The sequence below is a fragment of the Aspergillus uvarum genome (genome assembly GCF_003184745.1).
Source record: "Aspergillus uvarum CBS 121591 unplaced genomic scaffold BO82scaffold_90, whole genome shotgun sequence".
Lineage (NCBI taxonomy): Eukaryota > Fungi > Ascomycota > Eurotiomycetes > Eurotiales > Aspergillaceae > Aspergillus > Aspergillus uvarum.
In genome coordinates, this window is record NW_020291387.1 from 77,744 (window position 1) to 96,940 (window position 19,197).

At 17.7% G+C, this 19,197-nt stretch overlaps 1 protein-coding gene across 1 annotated transcript; it reads right to left on the reverse strand.

Moving 5' to 3' along the window:
• Window positions 1-13,410: 13,410 nt before the first annotated feature.
• Window positions 13,411-18,356, reverse strand: BO82DRAFT_369539 (uncharacterized protein; the record flags this gene model as incomplete). Its single annotated transcript, XM_025637170.1, has 29 exons — window positions 13,411-13,413; window positions 13,448-13,475; window positions 13,693-13,700; window positions 13,879-13,886; window positions 13,938-13,951; window positions 14,120-14,129; window positions 14,168-14,171; window positions 14,292-14,320; window positions 14,454-14,481; window positions 14,527-14,535; window positions 14,819-14,846; window positions 14,961-14,993; window positions 15,089-15,116; window positions 15,181-15,201; window positions 15,307-15,310; window positions 15,401-15,408; window positions 15,460-15,467; window positions 15,661-15,671; window positions 15,735-15,740; window positions 16,359-16,396; window positions 16,451-16,461; window positions 16,515-16,527; window positions 16,941-16,965; window positions 17,084-17,103; window positions 17,142-17,150; window positions 17,646-17,657; window positions 17,822-17,825; window positions 18,123-18,126; window positions 18,334-18,356. The coding sequence occupies 29 exons, from the start codon at window positions 18,354-18,356 to the stop codon at window positions 13,411-13,413; spliced, it is 447 nt and encodes a 148-aa protein (XP_025486437.1).
• Between the last annotated feature and the right edge of the window lie 841 nt (window positions 18,357-19,197).

Below are 19,197 nucleotides of genomic sequence, written 5' to 3' on the forward strand. Positions count from 1 at the left end.
TATATTTAAAATAAAAATAGACCTTAGAGCCTATATATATATATATATTATAATAACATTATACAGTTGCTTTAAACTGCTAAGACTAAAAAAATATTTTAAAAGTATTTATTAATTTTATCTACTCTATAGTATTTTTTACAGAAAAGGTAAGAAATATAAAAAAACAGTTTTCTAATTAGATTATTAAAAAATATTAAATTAATATAATTTATACTACTTAAACTATTTATAATTTAATCTATATAGGCTGTAATAATATTTTAATATCTTACTAAGCTATACAGTTATACCAAAATACAGTTTTTTTATAATATTTTTTTATTATAGAATTCTTACTGATTTTAGACTGGATATATAAAGTTTCTACTAATATCTTTCTAATTCTAAGCAACTTTTATAATAAAGGTATAGTATTAGTATTAGCCGTACTAATTTTTATACTTTAAAAAAAGCTAAAGATTAGTGTCTGAAAGACTAACTAATATATTATTAATTTTTTTATTAAAGTTTAGCAAAGCTGATTAATAGGACTAATTAGACTTTAAAAAAGTCTAGTAATTTAGAACTCTTTTACTGTGCCTTTTTAGTAGAATATATCCTATTAAATAGTTATAAAAAATAGATATCACTGTTGGGCTGGAAAGTCTTACTATATATTTAAAAACTAATAACTACTGCCGACTGGCGGCCACGCCTACTAAAACTTTTTAAATAAGCTGGCTTCTGGGTATATACTAGATTAAAAAGATATTTTAGTCTAAACTAATTATTAACTTTAATAATAATTATACAGTAAAAGCAGCTATACTTTATAGACTGGCTTTTAATAGTAAAAACTACTATTATATATATTATAATAATTACTATAAAATCTAGTAGTATTCTAACTACAAAATATATAAATATATTACCTATTATTATTAATAAAGCCCTATTTATATATACTATACTAAAAACTATAATTTAAATAACTGTTTTTAAACCTAGGACTAATATATAGTATATTATATAATCTATATATAAAATAAACAGTTAAAAAATAATTATTTTATTTATAACTGCACCTGCCCTATAAAAGCTGTACAGCTAAAGAAAATATATAGCTATTAGATTAATAAACTATAGTACTATTAAATAGTATACTAATTAATTTTAAAAAACTTTAAATCTAAGTAGTCTAAGTTTATAAAGCCTAGGCTGGCTGCTCTTATAAAAAAACAGTTTCTACAGATTTTAAAAAAACAGCTATTAATATAAATAAGGTCTAAATCTAAATTAACCTTCCAGTCTAAAACTAAAATAAGTCTTAAACTAACCCAGAACTATAGTTTAAGACTAAAAAAATAAACATACTACTAATTAAAAAAGGCCTGCAGTAATAACTATAATATATTTAAAAATAAAGATTAATTTTATATTAATATTTTTTTAGTTTTTAAACTACTAGCTGCTGGACTGGCAGTAGCAGCCCCTATAGTTTTTAATCTTAAAATTTCTAATACTATTAATATCTATTAAAAAAATACAGTTTTAAAAGTAGCTAGTATATATAGAAAAAAAACTTTAAAAATAAACATAATATAATTAGTAGTTTTACTAATTAATTTTAATAATAGTTAACTAATTAGCTATTCTACAGGCTAATTTTTACAGCATTTACAATAAAATAGCTATATATTTTTTTAATAAAAAATACTTAATTATAATATTTTAATAATATAAAAACCTATAATTAATAATTTTATTAATTTAGTATTAATATATATACAGCCTTTTACTAGATATTTTTATTTATATTTATAGCTGTATTTAAAAAATTCTCTAAATCTACTATATATCTATATATATATAAATAAGAGAATTAATTTTAGTATATAGTTAATCTACTATATCTATTAGAATCTTAGTATTTTTACTATTTCAATTTTAGAATTTAATACTATTGATATATATAATATATATAATTTAGGCTGGTAGCACCCTAGGAATTTATTTTCTCTATATTAAATTAAACTATTTAAAAGACTTTAAAAAAAACTATAATTTTATTAAAAAATTTTAATCTATACTATTTTCTATAGAATTATAAAAACTATATATAGTAGAATATAAAAGCTAATATTTTAATTAAATTAATAAAAATCATAATCTTTAACTGCTTATATTTACTAAAACAGTTATTAAAAATAACAGTACTAGTACTATAAACAGCTAAATAATTTTAGATTTAATATAGGCTACTTTTAATATAGCTAATTAATTAGTTAGATATTATATATAAAAAAACTAATATTATATTATAAATTATATATTAATTAGTTTTTATTTTAATCTTATATTATAGTTTACTCTGGCTACTGTATAGTAGCAGTAGTAGAAAACAAACTAAAAAATATTTATTAAAATAGTTATAAAAAATAACTAATTACTATATTAATTATCTACTATTAATAATCTTAATTTTATATTTAACTATTGAATTAAAAATATTCTTTATACTGCTAAAAGTATTATTTTAAAAATTATTTTAAACTAGACTATATACAGCTGCTTTATAATTTTTATTATTTAGCTGTAACAGCCTGCTGTATTTACTATATCTATATAAAAAAAGCTATAAAATTAATTTAAAATCTTTAAAATTTTATTAAATAATACTAGGCCTGTAGTATGCTAATACAGATTTTTATATTAATACTATAAATAAATAAATATAAGTTTACTACTTTAAAAACTAAAATATAAGTTTTTTTAAAATATTTTATTTACTATACCGCCGCCGGCTAATCTTTTTAATATTTTTAATTATTTATATTTTAAGCTAATATTAATAAAAATATTTTTAATATAAGCTAAAATAACTACTGCTATTATTAATCCTGCTCTAGTTAAAACTTTTAAATTAAATAAAATATTAAATATAGTTTTTTAATATATTCTTTTATTAATTTTATTTTATTTTAACTAATCTGTTTAATATCTGCCTTAGGCTAGACTACTGTTTTAAATACTTTTAATCTTTTACTATAATAGTAACCTATAAGTCTAAAAAGTTTAACTATAGTAATTTTAAGACTTATTATCCTATTATACTACTAAATATTATTAAAAAAATCTTAAAAGCTGTTTATTACTATATATTTTAGCTATTTAATAAAATACTATTAACTATTTTAAATAATTATACTAAAGGATGCTGTAGCTGCTTTATTAAATATACTTTTTATTTTTTTATTAAATAAGTCTATACAGTTTAGTAGATAGGATTTTAAATAGTCTTACTTTTATTTTTAAATATAATTAATATATTTAATAATTTAGTAGTAAAAAGGCTGCTGTATAATCTTTATAAGTACTAAATATTTTTAGCTTTAATTAATTAGATATATAGTTTTTTTATAGACTAATATATAATCTTACTTCTATTAAAGAGCCCTTTTAAAAGTTTAATCTTTATATAAATATTTTATTAGACTTACCTTTTTTATTAATTTGTTTTATTTTTTAATACTAATTTTATTAAACAAATCTATACTATCTTCCCCTGCTTTTTTATTACTATATATATTAATAATCTTAGTATTATAATATAAAATATTTTAACTAATACTAACTGCTGCTAACTAAAAAAGATTTATAAAATATATAAATAATAAAAAACTATCTATATCTTCTGTTTTACACCTATAAAATACAGTGTAATTTATTTTTAAAAATCTAATTAAAATATTTTAAAGCTAACCAGCTTTATAAACGCCCCAGTAGTAATTTAAAAAATTATAATTAAATTAAGCCTATTAATATACTATTTAAAAATAATTTTAAGCTTTAGTCTTACTAAAACTACTTATATTAATTATTACTAGGCTAAAGTAATTTTATTAATCTTAGTTTTAATATTAATAGCCGGCTTTGTTTAAGATATTTAAATCTTATAGCTGTATAAAATATAAATAATAGTTTTCTAACTATAGATTTTATACAAATACTTTATTTAATATATTTATATAGTATACAGCTTTATTACAGTCTAAAACTATTTTATATAAATTATAAAATTAATATAAAAGTAGACTTTAATATAGATTATAAATATTTTTTATATTATCGTTAATCTTACTTTAATTATCTATTTTTATATACTTTTAGTAATAGTAGTACTAGATTTAAAGATTTTTTAAACTTATCTGTAAAATATATATATTTACTAATATATACTAAAATCCAGATAATTTAAAACTGTTTTTTTATATAATATAAATCCCCCTACTAGTATAAAAAAGAGGCCAACTAAAATCTTTTACTTTTACTATTTTACTAGTTAAAACTATATCTGCTGCTTAATATTAGTATTTTAAAATAATTTATTTATAAAAAACACTTTTATAGTAGATATCTTTAAAGACTTTTATTACAGCTATAAAAAAAGACTGTTTAGATCTATACAGCTATTTTTTTAAAAAAAATTTATTTATACTAATAAAAGCAGTATTTTTAATAGTATTAGTACTATATTACTATTAATATTAGATATTAATATAATTTATATAAATATATTTAGTATATAAACTATTTATACAGCTAAACTAAATAAAATTTATATAATACTAAAATATTTATAAAAATATTTTTTAAAGTACTTTTTAAAATAGCTATATATAGTAGTAATTTATACTGATAATTAAACTGCTATTTAAATATACTGTGCCCTAAAATATTTTTTTAAATAAAACTATTTATAAAAGATTATTAAATATTTTAATATTTGTAAATATAAAAGTCTAAAAGATCTGTTTATAGAAGGTCTTTAGATATATTAGGGTATATAAAAATAAATATATTAATAAACTTGCTAAATGAGCTGCTAAACCGCCCTTTAAAGCTAAAACTAAAAAAAAACTTTAATAATAAATCTATTTTTAAAGCTATCTTTAATATTAAAACGTCTATAGCTTTTAGTACTAAGTTTCTTTTAAACTAAAGCCTAATCCTAGTCTAATATTTAAAGCTCTAATTTTATAGTAATTTAGAACCTAAATAAAAAAGGCTTAAACAGCAGTATAAAATACTATATTTTATAATATTATTACTAAACTTATTTTTTTACAGCTTATTTTAACTGTTTTTATTTTTTATAAAAAGTCTTATTAGACTGTTTTAGCAGTTTTAATATAGATATAAACCAGCTATATTAATTTAAAAATTTATTTTAGCTAGTTTATATTTAAAACTAGTACTAACTACCCCTGTATTTTAAAAATACAGTTAGTATACTATATACTTTTTAACTATTTTTTATATATAAAATCACAAATTTGTATATTTTAAATATAGTTTTATAAAAAGTTTTTATTTATTTAGATACTGAACAGCTTTAGGTAGGTAAAATATAAAGCTAATTTTATATTAGCTAATAAAATTCTTATTTAATTTAAAAGCCTATTTATAATTTTTAGATTTATTAAAACTCTGATTAACCCTATAGTTTGTAATACTTTATTTATAATAGGTAAGAATTTATATATACAGATAGTAAAAGCCAGACAGACCACTTAGTTTTTAAAGTAATCAGATTTAATAGATAAAAAATAGAAGAACTGAATAAGATCTTACCCTGGGGGAAAACAGCTGCTAATTAGTATAATTAGTTAAAAATACTTTTAAAGGCCTTACAGGAGTATTTAGATATAAAACCCAAGTTTTAATATATATATATATTTAGTTTATATATAGGATTAGCTATATTTTTATATATAGTCTACTATATTAGTTACTGGCTGGCTAATGTAACTGCTGTCGGCAGCTGAATAGCTGTCAGATACAAGAATAAATATATTATTATTATTATCATTATTATACAGAAAGGTTAATGAAAATATTTATATATCTAAAATAGAATTAAAATATTTTACTACTATATATACAGAAATAGATATATACTTTTCTTAATCTTTCCCAGATAATAACTATCTAAATATATATCTAAAAAATATCTAAATCTAAACAATAGTTTAAACAGCTGTTTAAATAAACTGTTATATATATATACTATAATTTAACTATTAGTTATAAAAGGCAATAAATTTAAACCAGGTCTTTTAATTAGTATAGATATAATTAGTAGAAAAAATATAATACTATATTACAGTAAGTAAATTATATATATAAAAAGTTGTAATAACTTTTTTATTTCAATTTAGATTTAGTAGAAGTAAAACTGTATTAATACTTTAGTCTATATTTAAAAGTATATAGTTATATTTATATATATATTAGCTAATCTACTAATCAAAGTTATAGCTAAGCTTATTACAAATTTTAAGTATATTTTTAAATTATTAGATAAAACAGGCCTAGCTATCAATGTGTATTTTATTAATTTAGACTTTTCTTTTATTTAGATAATAAATAAGTTCTTTAAAATATTATTATTAAAAGATATTTATAATTTAGAGCTATTATAAATTATAACTATATTACTACCTACTAAATAAATAAAAGTATTATAAAAATAACTATATTCTTACTATATATATATAAACAGACAGAAGATTAATTTAATGATTTTAAAAACTATAGTTTATATAATTTGAACCATAACTAATATTAATATTTATACTTTATATTAAATATTAATATATACTATATATATATTAATAACCTGTTTTACTAAGTATATAATCTTATTAATATTAAAAATAATCTATCTGCAGATACTTATATATTATATAAAAATCTATTAATAGCCTTTATTAAAAAAATAAGAATAAAGTAAGTACTTTTAATAATAGTATTACTGTTTACAGTAATAAATAAACAGTTAAACTACTAAAAAAGATTATTAGTATATATAATATTTAGATAAATTTCAATAGTTTAAAAATTAGTATTATTAATATACTAAAAGAATAATAAATAAAGATTTTATTACAAAAAGACTAAAAAAGTAGAGTTTCTAAGCCATATATCTATAAAATTAATAACAAAGATTAAACAGTTATTAATAAAATTTTTGATATTCTATATAAATAAAATAAAATATTATTTACTTATAGCTATATACTAACAGTATATCTAGTATTTATTATATAGTATTATATTTTTAATTCTAATAATTCTAACAGACCTCCAGCTTCTAAGAACTAAGTTATTAACTTATAAAAAGTAAACTAAAAGTCCAAACCAGATCTTTATTCTATACCTTAAAAAATATTACAACTATTAGTAAAAAATATATATATTACTATTATAACTATATATAAATTCTTTTATTAATAGTATATTTAATATAACTATTATAATTAAATAGCAGTAGTTATATACCACGGCTCGAAATAATTTTATACTATAATTATAAGCTATATTAATTTAGTCCTATATATTTAATATTAGATAAATATAGTATTAGAAAAGTTTTATATATTTTATTATACTTATATAAATAATATAATAGTTATATCTTAATCTTTTACTAAATATTTTATATATCTGGATTAGTTTTCGATTGATATGCTTAAGTTCAGCGGGTATCCCTACCTGATCCGAGGGGCATGCTTCCTCTGCCGCAGTCCTTTGACGTGCTCGCTCAATTCCTTGCACGCTTCCTCCGCCGCAGTCCTTTAATATACTTACTTTATTTTTGATATACTTTTTCTACTGCAGTTCTTTATTAAAGTAAGTAAAATAATAGAAAGGATAGTTTTTTTTAATTATATAACTGTAGGCCTACTATATAACTGTATACCAGCTATATAATTATAGACTAGCTATATAATTATAAACCTACTATACAACTATAAAACTATATATTATATATATTTAATTATATTATAATAAAAACTGCTTAAAACCCCCAATCTAATATACACAACTAGTATATTATTATAATTATATATAGTATTATTTATTAATTACTATATAATATTTTTATTAATTAGTAGCTTTATTTTATATATTTATTATATAGTTTTTTAGTATATTATTTTAATATTATATAGCACCAGAACAGCCGGCAGCTGATAGTCTAATAGTAAAAAGCTATAGTTTTAGCTAGTTATTATAAACTTTATTTATAATTAAATATTTTTAGTTTTTCTTCAGATATATTAATTCTATTATTTTATTAAACCTAGGTTTATACCTAGATTCAATATATCTTCTACTATTTAGCTATAATTTTTAAATATATTACCGGGCGGTTATATAATATATAATAAACTATTTAAAAATTAAATTAACCAGCTAGTATATAATTTTACTAGTTTAGACAGCCTATAAAATTATTAGCTAGCTGTATAACCAATTTATACTTATAAAATATATAAATATACAGACTATAACTACTATACTATACTAAATACTTTTAATAATCTAGTTTATTTTTTAAAAATCTTTTTAGCTATTTTAAAAATCTATAAGCTAAAATAGTAGAACTTTAAAATACCTATTATAGCTTTATTAATTTTTACTCTAAATGTTGCGGCGCGGTGCGGGTAGTTCTGCCATGACAGTCCGCCTCCGGGCACTCTTTAATATATACTAGCTACTTTTAACTTAAGAAGAATAATAATTAAGATTATAAAATATTATATTGTATAAAGGCTCCAATAATAGTAGCATATTTTAAATTATATTTTTAAAATATTAATTTTTTCGCTCCTGGACCTCTGGAGAGCCTGGCAGTTAAAAAATTACTTTTATTAAAAAGTAATATTATATTTTACAGTAAAAAAATATATTTTAATATTTCTTATTACTTAATATTTTATACTATATTTTATAATACTTAGTAATATTAGTGCTCAGCAATATTAGTCTTAGACTTTTAAATTAATTAAATATCTACTGCTTGTATAAATATCTATTTATATATATTAAAATATACAGTATATTAAGTTAGACTACTAAATTACTTTTTTATATATATCTTTCTAAGCAATTTTATTTTATAGTTTAACTATAATACAGTTAATTAAGTAATTTATATTCTGTATACTATAATACTTACTGTAAATACTTTAAATTACTTTTATTCTCTAAACTAAAATATTAATTAATTAGTACTAAATAAAGTAGTTTAAAATTTTACTATATTATAAAGTATCTACTAATTATATAGTACTTTTAGTAATAGCTAAAAAATTAAGTACCTAATTAAATTAAATTAAAAAAACTAGAGAAACTGCTAGAATATACTATATCTAGATCTATAAGCAGAGCATCTAGTATTAGAAATTCTAAATAATCTAAATAATAAAAATAAATTTTATAAATATTTATAGTATACAAATCTAAGCTACTACTAATAAGACTATATTAACTATATACTATTTATATAAAAAATAGAGATAGTATTAAATATATATTTTTTTTCTACCAAACACCTTTTTAAATACCTTTTTAAATATCTTTCTAAATATTTATATTATTTAAATTAGACTTAATATACCAACTGTCTTTTATTATCTCTACTATAGATTTAAAAATAATATCTATATCAATCTTATCTATATTTATTATATCTATATTTATTATATCTGTATTTACTATACTTATATCTGCTATATTTTTTATAAAAATTATCTTACTATATTATATATTTATTATAGAAGCTAATTTATTAATAAACCTACTATCTACTGCTTTTATACTAATTATATTACTAGACGGACTATCTAGTATTAAAAAGCCTTAGAATATTAATCTATTAATTAATATATTCTATCTTTCAGATATATTTAGTCCTTTAGATACTTATTTATTAGAATATATTTTTATTATTTTAGACTTTCCTATAATTAGCAAAGCTAAAAATACTTTGTTTTTTAATTTTTTTTCTATACTATTTAAAAATAGTATGCTAGATACTTTTAAAGTATTTAAACTTTTATTTATTTTTTTTAAAATTTTTTATTTTAGTACTATAATATAAATTATCTTATAAAGTTAATCCAGACAAGTAAACTACAGCTAAAATAAGTATTTAAAAACAGCTAGACCTGCAGTAGTTATTTACTGCTATTAATAATCTAACTAAGTAAATAGCTAGTATTATAAAATATATAGCAGATATTAAATATTATATTAATACCTTTATATAAAATAAAAAATAAGATATTAATAAAAGTAATAAAAAAAATATACTAATATAGGCAATAATAGAAATAATAATATTAATAATACTAATCAGATTATTTACAGTTAAGTATTAAAACCTAAGAAAATTAGATTCTTCTATCCAGATATAAAATAAGTGTTAAATTTAAGACAGATAAAAAATACTATATAGTTTAAAAATATTAATATATTTATTAATAGGGTTAATAATACTATATACTATTATAGAGAACCAGCAGTAAAAGCTAATATTTAGAAATATTTATATAAAGCTGCCGTTAACTGGTATTTATTTTTATTTAATTATTAAAAAGATATATATATACAACTTCCTATTACTACTAGACTTTTTAAAGAATTAAAGCTTTATTTTAAATTAAATCCTATCTAAGCTTTAAACTGCCTGTAAAATAATAGCTAATATAGCTGGGCTGAGATATAAAATAGTAAGTTTATTTAAACTTTTACTTAAAATATTATTTATAATTATTAAGTATTTTTAATTATTAAACTATATAATTAAATATCTACTATATAAACACGCCTATATTGTAATTTTATATTTAATATTAATTAATCTATATTTATAATTAAAATAGTTAACTTTTTAGGCAAACTTAATATAAAGATAATACTGTAGTAATATAAATGGGATTTTATATAAAAGTTCTATAAAAAATATTAAAAAAACAGTTTTAGTAAGAAGCAATACTTAGATAATTATTTTAATTCTAATTCTAATTTTAATTTTAATTACAGATTTGGTTTTTATTGCGGATGTAGACACGGCTGTAGATTTAGATACAACTAAAATACTTATAATTAAAATAATTATAATTAGACTAATTTTAATTTTAATTATAAGAATAATACTAACTATAGTAATAATTATAACAGTAATAATAATAGATATTTTTTTTAAAACTGTTAAAATTAGTAAATACAGTAGTTATATCTAGACCAGTTACTACTAGCCAACCGTCTATAGAATAAAATAAAAAATAATAATATTATTATTAATAAAAGTAAGTAGTTTTAGAACTATTAATATTAATACTAGTAAGCTAATTAGATATCTGTTTAAAATAATATATCTACTACTAATATTTAGTAGTATACTAGACATACTGCTATAACCAACCCTACTTTACTAAATAATAGTTATAATAAATAGTATAAAGCTGATAAAGAATATAACAGATATAATAAATATAATAATATTAAAGCTTATAATAATTATAACAGCTATAATAACTATAAAATATATAAAAACACTTAGTATAAAGATTATAATTAGTATAATACTTATAAAAATAAAGACAATTATATATATTTTACTTTTTTATCTATTAAAAAAAAGAAATAGTTGTAATATATAATAAATATTCTATAATTTTTATATTACAAAACCAGTTATATAAGTATATACTATATAGTATAAAGATATATACAGCAGAGAAAGAACATTTTAAAGTATTAGTACTACTATTTAAACTATAAACTATATTTTTATTATTTTCTATTTTATAAATTATATTTTTAATACCCTTTATTTTATAAACCATACTTTTAATACTTTTTATTTTAAAGACTCCCATACCCCGCAATACAAAACTTAATATTAAAAAAAAACTAAAGATATATTGGCTAAAAATATTTATATTTTTATTTATATTAAAATCTATACTTCTAAACCCTCCAGTATATACAATTAAACCTAAAGATATCCTGATTTCTACTTAATATAAAAAGGATCTTAATATTAATATACTGTATATCTAATAAAGTGCTACTATACTTATTGGTATAAATAAAACCAGCAACTTATATAAAATATATTTTAATATAGATTATAGTTTAATACTAATTAATAAAGTATTTATATTTAGTATAAGAAATATAATATTTAAATCTATTAATAAATTTATATATATTAATAGTATTGGTTCACACCATTTAGTAAATAAATATATTATTTTTAATATATACCTTTCCTATTTTTTTTTAGATTATATTATTATTAGTTAAATACTTTACTAATTATATAATCAGATATATTACTATATGTATATTTATAGAAAATAATCTAAAATTTACTACAGATCTATTTATAAATATAAATATTATAAATTATAAAGATATTTTACTTAAATATAATTAGTAAAAAATATATTTTAAAAAATATAAAAACTTACTAATAGATATAAAGATTTAAATAAAAAAATATATTAATATTTTTATTTATTTAATTAAATATATAATAATACTATACAACACAACTGTAAGTATACTTATTAAAACTAAAAAAGATTAGTTAATAACTAAAACTATTTATTTAAGCTAATAATTTTTAATAATAGTTTTATAGAATATACCTATCTAGTAGATACTAATTTTTCTTTTATTTAGATTATAAATAAAAATACTAAAGATCTAGTAGTTTTTTAATATTTTAAATTAAAAGATATTTTTAATAACAACTACAACAGTTACTATAAAACTAAAAAATATATATAATATCTAATACAGTCTCTAACTAATTTTAATTATACTTTTTAAAAAATATAAAATAATTTTAACTTATTAAATAATTTATTTTTTAATAAATAATAATATTGCTGTTTATACTACTTTTTAAAATATAATCTTTACTATATATATATTAATAATTAATTTAAGACTGCTACTATAAATACTGCTATATGAAATAATTTACTAAAAATAAATAGATTATTTAATAGTATTATAATTTATACAGATACTTCTAATACAGCTAGACATCTTAAAAAAATCCTTATTTAATATAATATATAAATAAATCCAGATATTTTAAATATTAGTTTTATTAATCTATCTAAGAATCAGTAGCTTAATATTTTTATAAAAAAGAAATAAAATAAAAATTAATCCAAACCATATATTTATTAAGTTTTTAAAAAGGATTAAAAGATAATAGATAAAATGTTTAATAATTTTTATATATAAAAAAAATATTGTGAGAGATATCCTGGGTCACGTGATCTCAGACCTTACTACTTCTGCCTTAAACAGGCCACATAGCTAGTTACATACTTAATATCATAATATTAAGCTGTCACAGATTATAAGCCCTTATAGCTATATTTCTTATTAAAAATAGCTTTTTTTATTATTTTTTATTAAAATCTTTTTACTTTTACTAATATTTATAATATCAACGGCTTTTTACACCTTAAATCCACAGTTTATATATTTTATAGAATAGAGAAGTCTTTAAGATGTTCTGGCCGGCTTAGCAACCAGATCTAGTATTTACTAATTTATAAATTTATAAATTATATACTTCTACTATATAAGCGGCGTGGCCATATGTTATACTATAATATTAATAAAAGATCTGTTTAATATTAATATTTTTAAAATAGTATTAAAACTAAAAGATTAGATAAACTGGCTGGTATAATAATACAATTTATATAACTACCTCAGATCTAAAATTCCTAATACTTAGAAATTACTTTAAAGTATATATACTGTTTCTAAGGAACCGGTCCTATATTTAAAAACTAAAAATAAATAACTATAAATTCTTACAGCTTATACTGTTGATAATAGTACTTTACTAATCTAGCAGAATTTTTAATATAATATTACTAATATTAGAAAAAAAACTGTACTTTTTTAAATATATACAACCTTAGTATTTAAAAATAAAATTAGTTAAACTATTAAATTCTTATTATTTTTAGTATTATATATAAGGCCAGTCCTTTAATATACTTTTAAAACTATAATATAGTAGCTAAAATATACTAATTTTTTTAAAATATATATAAGACCTCCAGCTTTGCAACTACAGTCTGTTTATATAATAAATAAGTATCTATATACTACAACAGTACTGTTATTTAAATATATTTTTTATAAAGTTTATAAATACTTTTAATAAATTATATAGTATTAAAACTATTAATAATTAAATTAAACTTCTATAGTTTTTTATAGTAATATAAAATATTACAGCTCTGCAACTGTTTATTATAAATTAGTATATAACTTTTAAAAATACTATACTATTTTTTTTAGTTTATACTTAATTTATATAGTTTAAATATATTTAGAAGAATTAGTTTCTTTAGCTGTTAGCTTATATTATTAATAATAAGATTTTAATAAATATTATATTTAATTACAGCAGCTGCAGCAGCAGCAGAGGCTGTGGCTGTAAATAAAATAATAATTATAGCTATAATAAAAACTAGTCTAATTTTAATATATAGTATAAATATAAACAACTTAATACTATTAATAGAAACTTAATATTCTATACTTTTTATTAATATAATAAGAATTACTTTTTAAGCAAGTGTTTATTAAATCCAGCTAATAAAAAAAATATAAATAAAAATATTAATACTGTATCTATACCTGCAAATACTATACTACTATTTAAACTTTTATTAATTAATATAATTAGTATAAACTATAATTTTTTAGGTACCTATATAGTATTAGTTTGCTTTAATATAAATACTATATTCTAAATAAATAAACATTTAATATATAGGCACGATTGGATGCTTGATTTTAAAAATATTAAAAATATAGTATATTCTAAGTAATACTTTACTATTTTTATATTTTATATTTATTAGGCTATAATAGTAACAGATAAAGTCTTTTATACTATTAGCTATAATATTATATCTATTAAACTTACAGATAAATAGAACAAACTATTTAATATACTAAAACTGGACTGTATATAGCTTATACCAGTTCTAATAAGTAATTTTATTTTATATAAACAACTAGTACGTCTCAGCATATATATATATATATTAAAATAAAAGAAATAATACTTTTTATTAAAAATAGTAAGTAACTGGGCTATACTATTACAGATAAGATTTAGTATTTTTTTTATATAATTAGTATAGTAAATTTTAATACTATATATAGTTTATATAGCTATAGTATCTTAACTTACTTACTACCTACTAATCTTACAGCTAATACTGTTAAAAAACCTGTTAATATATTAATTTTAATATATCTAATATATTACCGCACAGCCTATACCTTTAAATATAAGATATATAACTTTTTAAAGCATATTATTAGTTTTAATATTAAAAAAAGTATTCTTCTATTACTATATAATCCCTGCCTTTATAAAAAAGGCTAGGTACTTCTAGTATTATATACTAAACTATATAATTTTAGTTTATAAGTTAAAAATCTTATATATACTAATATATACAGCCTACTACTAATATACAGCTAAACTAGTATATATTACTTTATTATCTTTATAAATTATATATCTTACTATTACTAAATATTTTTTTTAAAAAATACAGTAAAGTCTGTAATAAATTTATTATTATACAGAACTATTTTAAATACTAGCTGGATATTAATATTAAATATATTTATAATAATAATATACTAAAATACCAGCTGCTTATATTTTACTATTAAAAATAGGATATTATCTAAGACCCTACCCTGTATTACCAGTCTAATCTTAATCTAATTACTAAAATTAAAAACAGACACCTTATCAAGCCCTGTATCTTAGTTATAGCTAATAATTAATTATTTTATTATTTTTAGAACTATATAGTTCTTACTGTTAACTATATTTAGAATAGGCCTGTATATAATTTTATTAGAAAAATACTATATAAAGTCTTATACAGTATGCAACCGGATATTTTTTACTAAAAAGCCCTTAGCTGTTGCTGCTAGTATTTAACTTTTAAAAAAATATATAATAAACTAAAGAATTATATATAAAAAGGCTGCTTTATAGACTATTCTAAATCTATTTATAAAATCTATAATATTAAGACTTAATAAATTATTTATATATATAATATTATTTTTAATAAAAAACTAATTTTATAGATACTGTTTATACTGTTTATATATAATTTTAATTCCGCGCCTGGTAATACTGCTAATATAGAATAAGCTTAATAAAATAATCTATACTACTAGTTTTTATTTACTATACTTTTTTAATAATAGAAGCTTTTTTAGACTGATTTTTCTAATAATTTAGTTTTTAAAAATGCGGACAGTACTGCAGACTCTAACTAGCTTATTAAATATAAATAAATTAGTATACTATTACTACTAATAAGTAAAAATAATATTATATATAATACAGCTGCAATACTGCCTACTACTGTTAAAAATAATATTTTTAATAATAAGCTAGTAGTTATAAATCTTTTAATTACTAATAATACTTTTTTAATACTAATACCAGTACTAGCAGCCTTAAAAACTATAATATAGCTATTATATTATTTAACTTATATTTATAAGCTGTTTTATATACTATTTAAATTACTATAGATATATATTATTAATATTAACAATAATCCAGATTTTTATATTAATACTTTTTATAATCTACTTGTTAAAAATTATTTTATTTATATTTTTTTTAATACTACTGCAATGCGGCCGGCCGAGTATTTGTTTAAATATAAAAGATCTTTTACTATAAAAAAGTTAATACTATAAAATATTAGCTATACTTCTACCAGCTATACTAATACTATAGTCTGTATTAAAGCCTTAAAATAGTATAAAACAGCCTATTAGAAAATATAATAACAGATTAAATAAAGCATTTTTTATATTATACTATATTAATATAAATTTAGACTTCTGTCTTTTAAATAGGTATAAAAAATTAAATATAATAGTATATATAAAATATATCTTATTATTAAAAGCTTCCGCTAGTATACTAGAAAGAACTATTAAATAAAAAAGATCTATACTGTAGTTGTAAAAAGTATTAGTTTTAAAGTTTTTATTACTTTTACAGCTATACTTAGCTGGATGCTATATAGTTTTAATATTATTACAGTCTTTTTTAATACTAAATTATACAAACTAATATATATTAAACTACTAAAAAACTTTTAAAAAAATAGTATATATAATATATTTATTAAATTACTGTATAGATTAAAGCAGGTGCTATATAAATAGTATAATATACTTTATAATCTTTTTACTATAAACAGCTTTAAATATTTATATACAGATTACTTTATATTTATTAGAAAATATTTTTTTATATTTATTTATATTAATAATATTCTTTTACTTGCACCAGATATTTTTATAATTAATATTTTTAAAAAACTATTAAATAGCTTTATTAAATATACTAACAACAGCTTTTATATATATTTTCTTAGTATTAATATTATACAAACAGATAATAGTATTTATTTTTTATAAAAATTATATATTAAAAACTATTTAAAGTATTTTAGTCTGTCTATCTGTAAAGACTTTTTTATATTTTTTAATTATAAAAATCTTTTATCTAAGTATACAGGAACGGTGCAGCCGGACAATATTATATTATATTAAAAATATAATAGTATACTAATTTGGATTATATTTAATATATATTCTAATATTATATATATAACTAGTAAGTTGTTATTTTTTATAGTAAATTCTAATAAGCCTTATATCTAAGTAATAAATTTTATATAGCGCTGTCTTACAGGCTTTCTTAACTATTATTCTTTTTATTAGTACGGCGGCTCTGGTTTTATTAGATATTATAATACTAACTAGACCGGCTTTTATATTTATAATACTATATTAACTTCCAGCTATATTTTTAAACTTGCTAACAGACTGGTCTTTTAAAGTTTAAAAAAATAAACTGCTATTATACTATTCTTTATAAAAAATAAGTATATTATTTAAACTATTATAATTTAAAAACTTTTTTGGCTACAACTTTTTTTTACTAAGTTAGATATCTAATATTTTAAAACTATATCTATATTAATAACTAAGCCTACTGTAATTTATACTAATAATTAATCTGCTATTACCCTGGCTAAAAATTCTAAATTTTATATAAAAATAAAATAAATATTAATTAAATAGTATTTTATACAGTGTAAAGTATATGCTAAAAATATTAAATTTATTTATATTAAAATAATAAAGCAAGCAGACGATAGTCTTACAAAGCTGTTTAAATATATAATATATACTTATTTTATTAAACAACTTAGTATAGTAGACTATATAATCTAATATCTCTATATTTATACTTTTTTTATTTTTTGTTTTAGAAATATAAGCAGTCTTATATTTTTTTTTATACATAATATATATAACATCCTTGTTTATAGAAGGTGTAAGAGATATCCTAGGTTATATAACCTTAGACCTTACTACTTCTGCCTTAAACGGGCCATGTAGCTAGTTATATACTTAATATCATAACATTAAGCTGTCACAAATATCTTATATAATAGGGCATACTCTAATAGTATATTTAATATTTATTATATAAAGAATAATAATAGATCTATAAACCAGCTAGTAAACTATAAAAAGCAGAGCAGTAGTTAACTTTAAAAATATAAATAAGCTTACTATGTCTAATTTATATCTAATTTTAATATTAGAAGATATTATTTAAATACTTATTAAATATACCTATATTACTATTGTTAATATATATATATACTTTTATTAATAGTTAGTTAAAAAAAATAAATATAACTATTTAGCAGTTGTTATATATTGCAGTTAAAAAATTTTTTATATAATAATAATAAAATTTATTAATACAGTACTTTATATATAATAGTAAATAGATCTTAATTTATAAAAGTATAAGATATTTTATTATATATATATTAATAATCTAGTAATTATATCTGTTAGTTTAAACTAGTATATTAAATATTTTTATTTTATATTTTAATATCTATAGTATTTAAATATAAAATTAGAACTATATAAAATATATATAGCTATTTTAAAAGTATAAAATCTAACTATTTAAATAATTATCTAGTAATAAAAACTGTAATTATAAGACCTATACAACTGCAGCTAGTTGAAATATTATATAGTAAAAATTAGATTTATTTACTAATTTATAAAGTAAGTTTAGTAAAAATACTATACTAATATATTATTATTCCAAATATTAACTATATATTAATTTTAATATATTAAAAAAAAGGTATAGTATAGTTTTATTATATATATCTATAAATAATATTTATATATATAAGAATCTTTCTA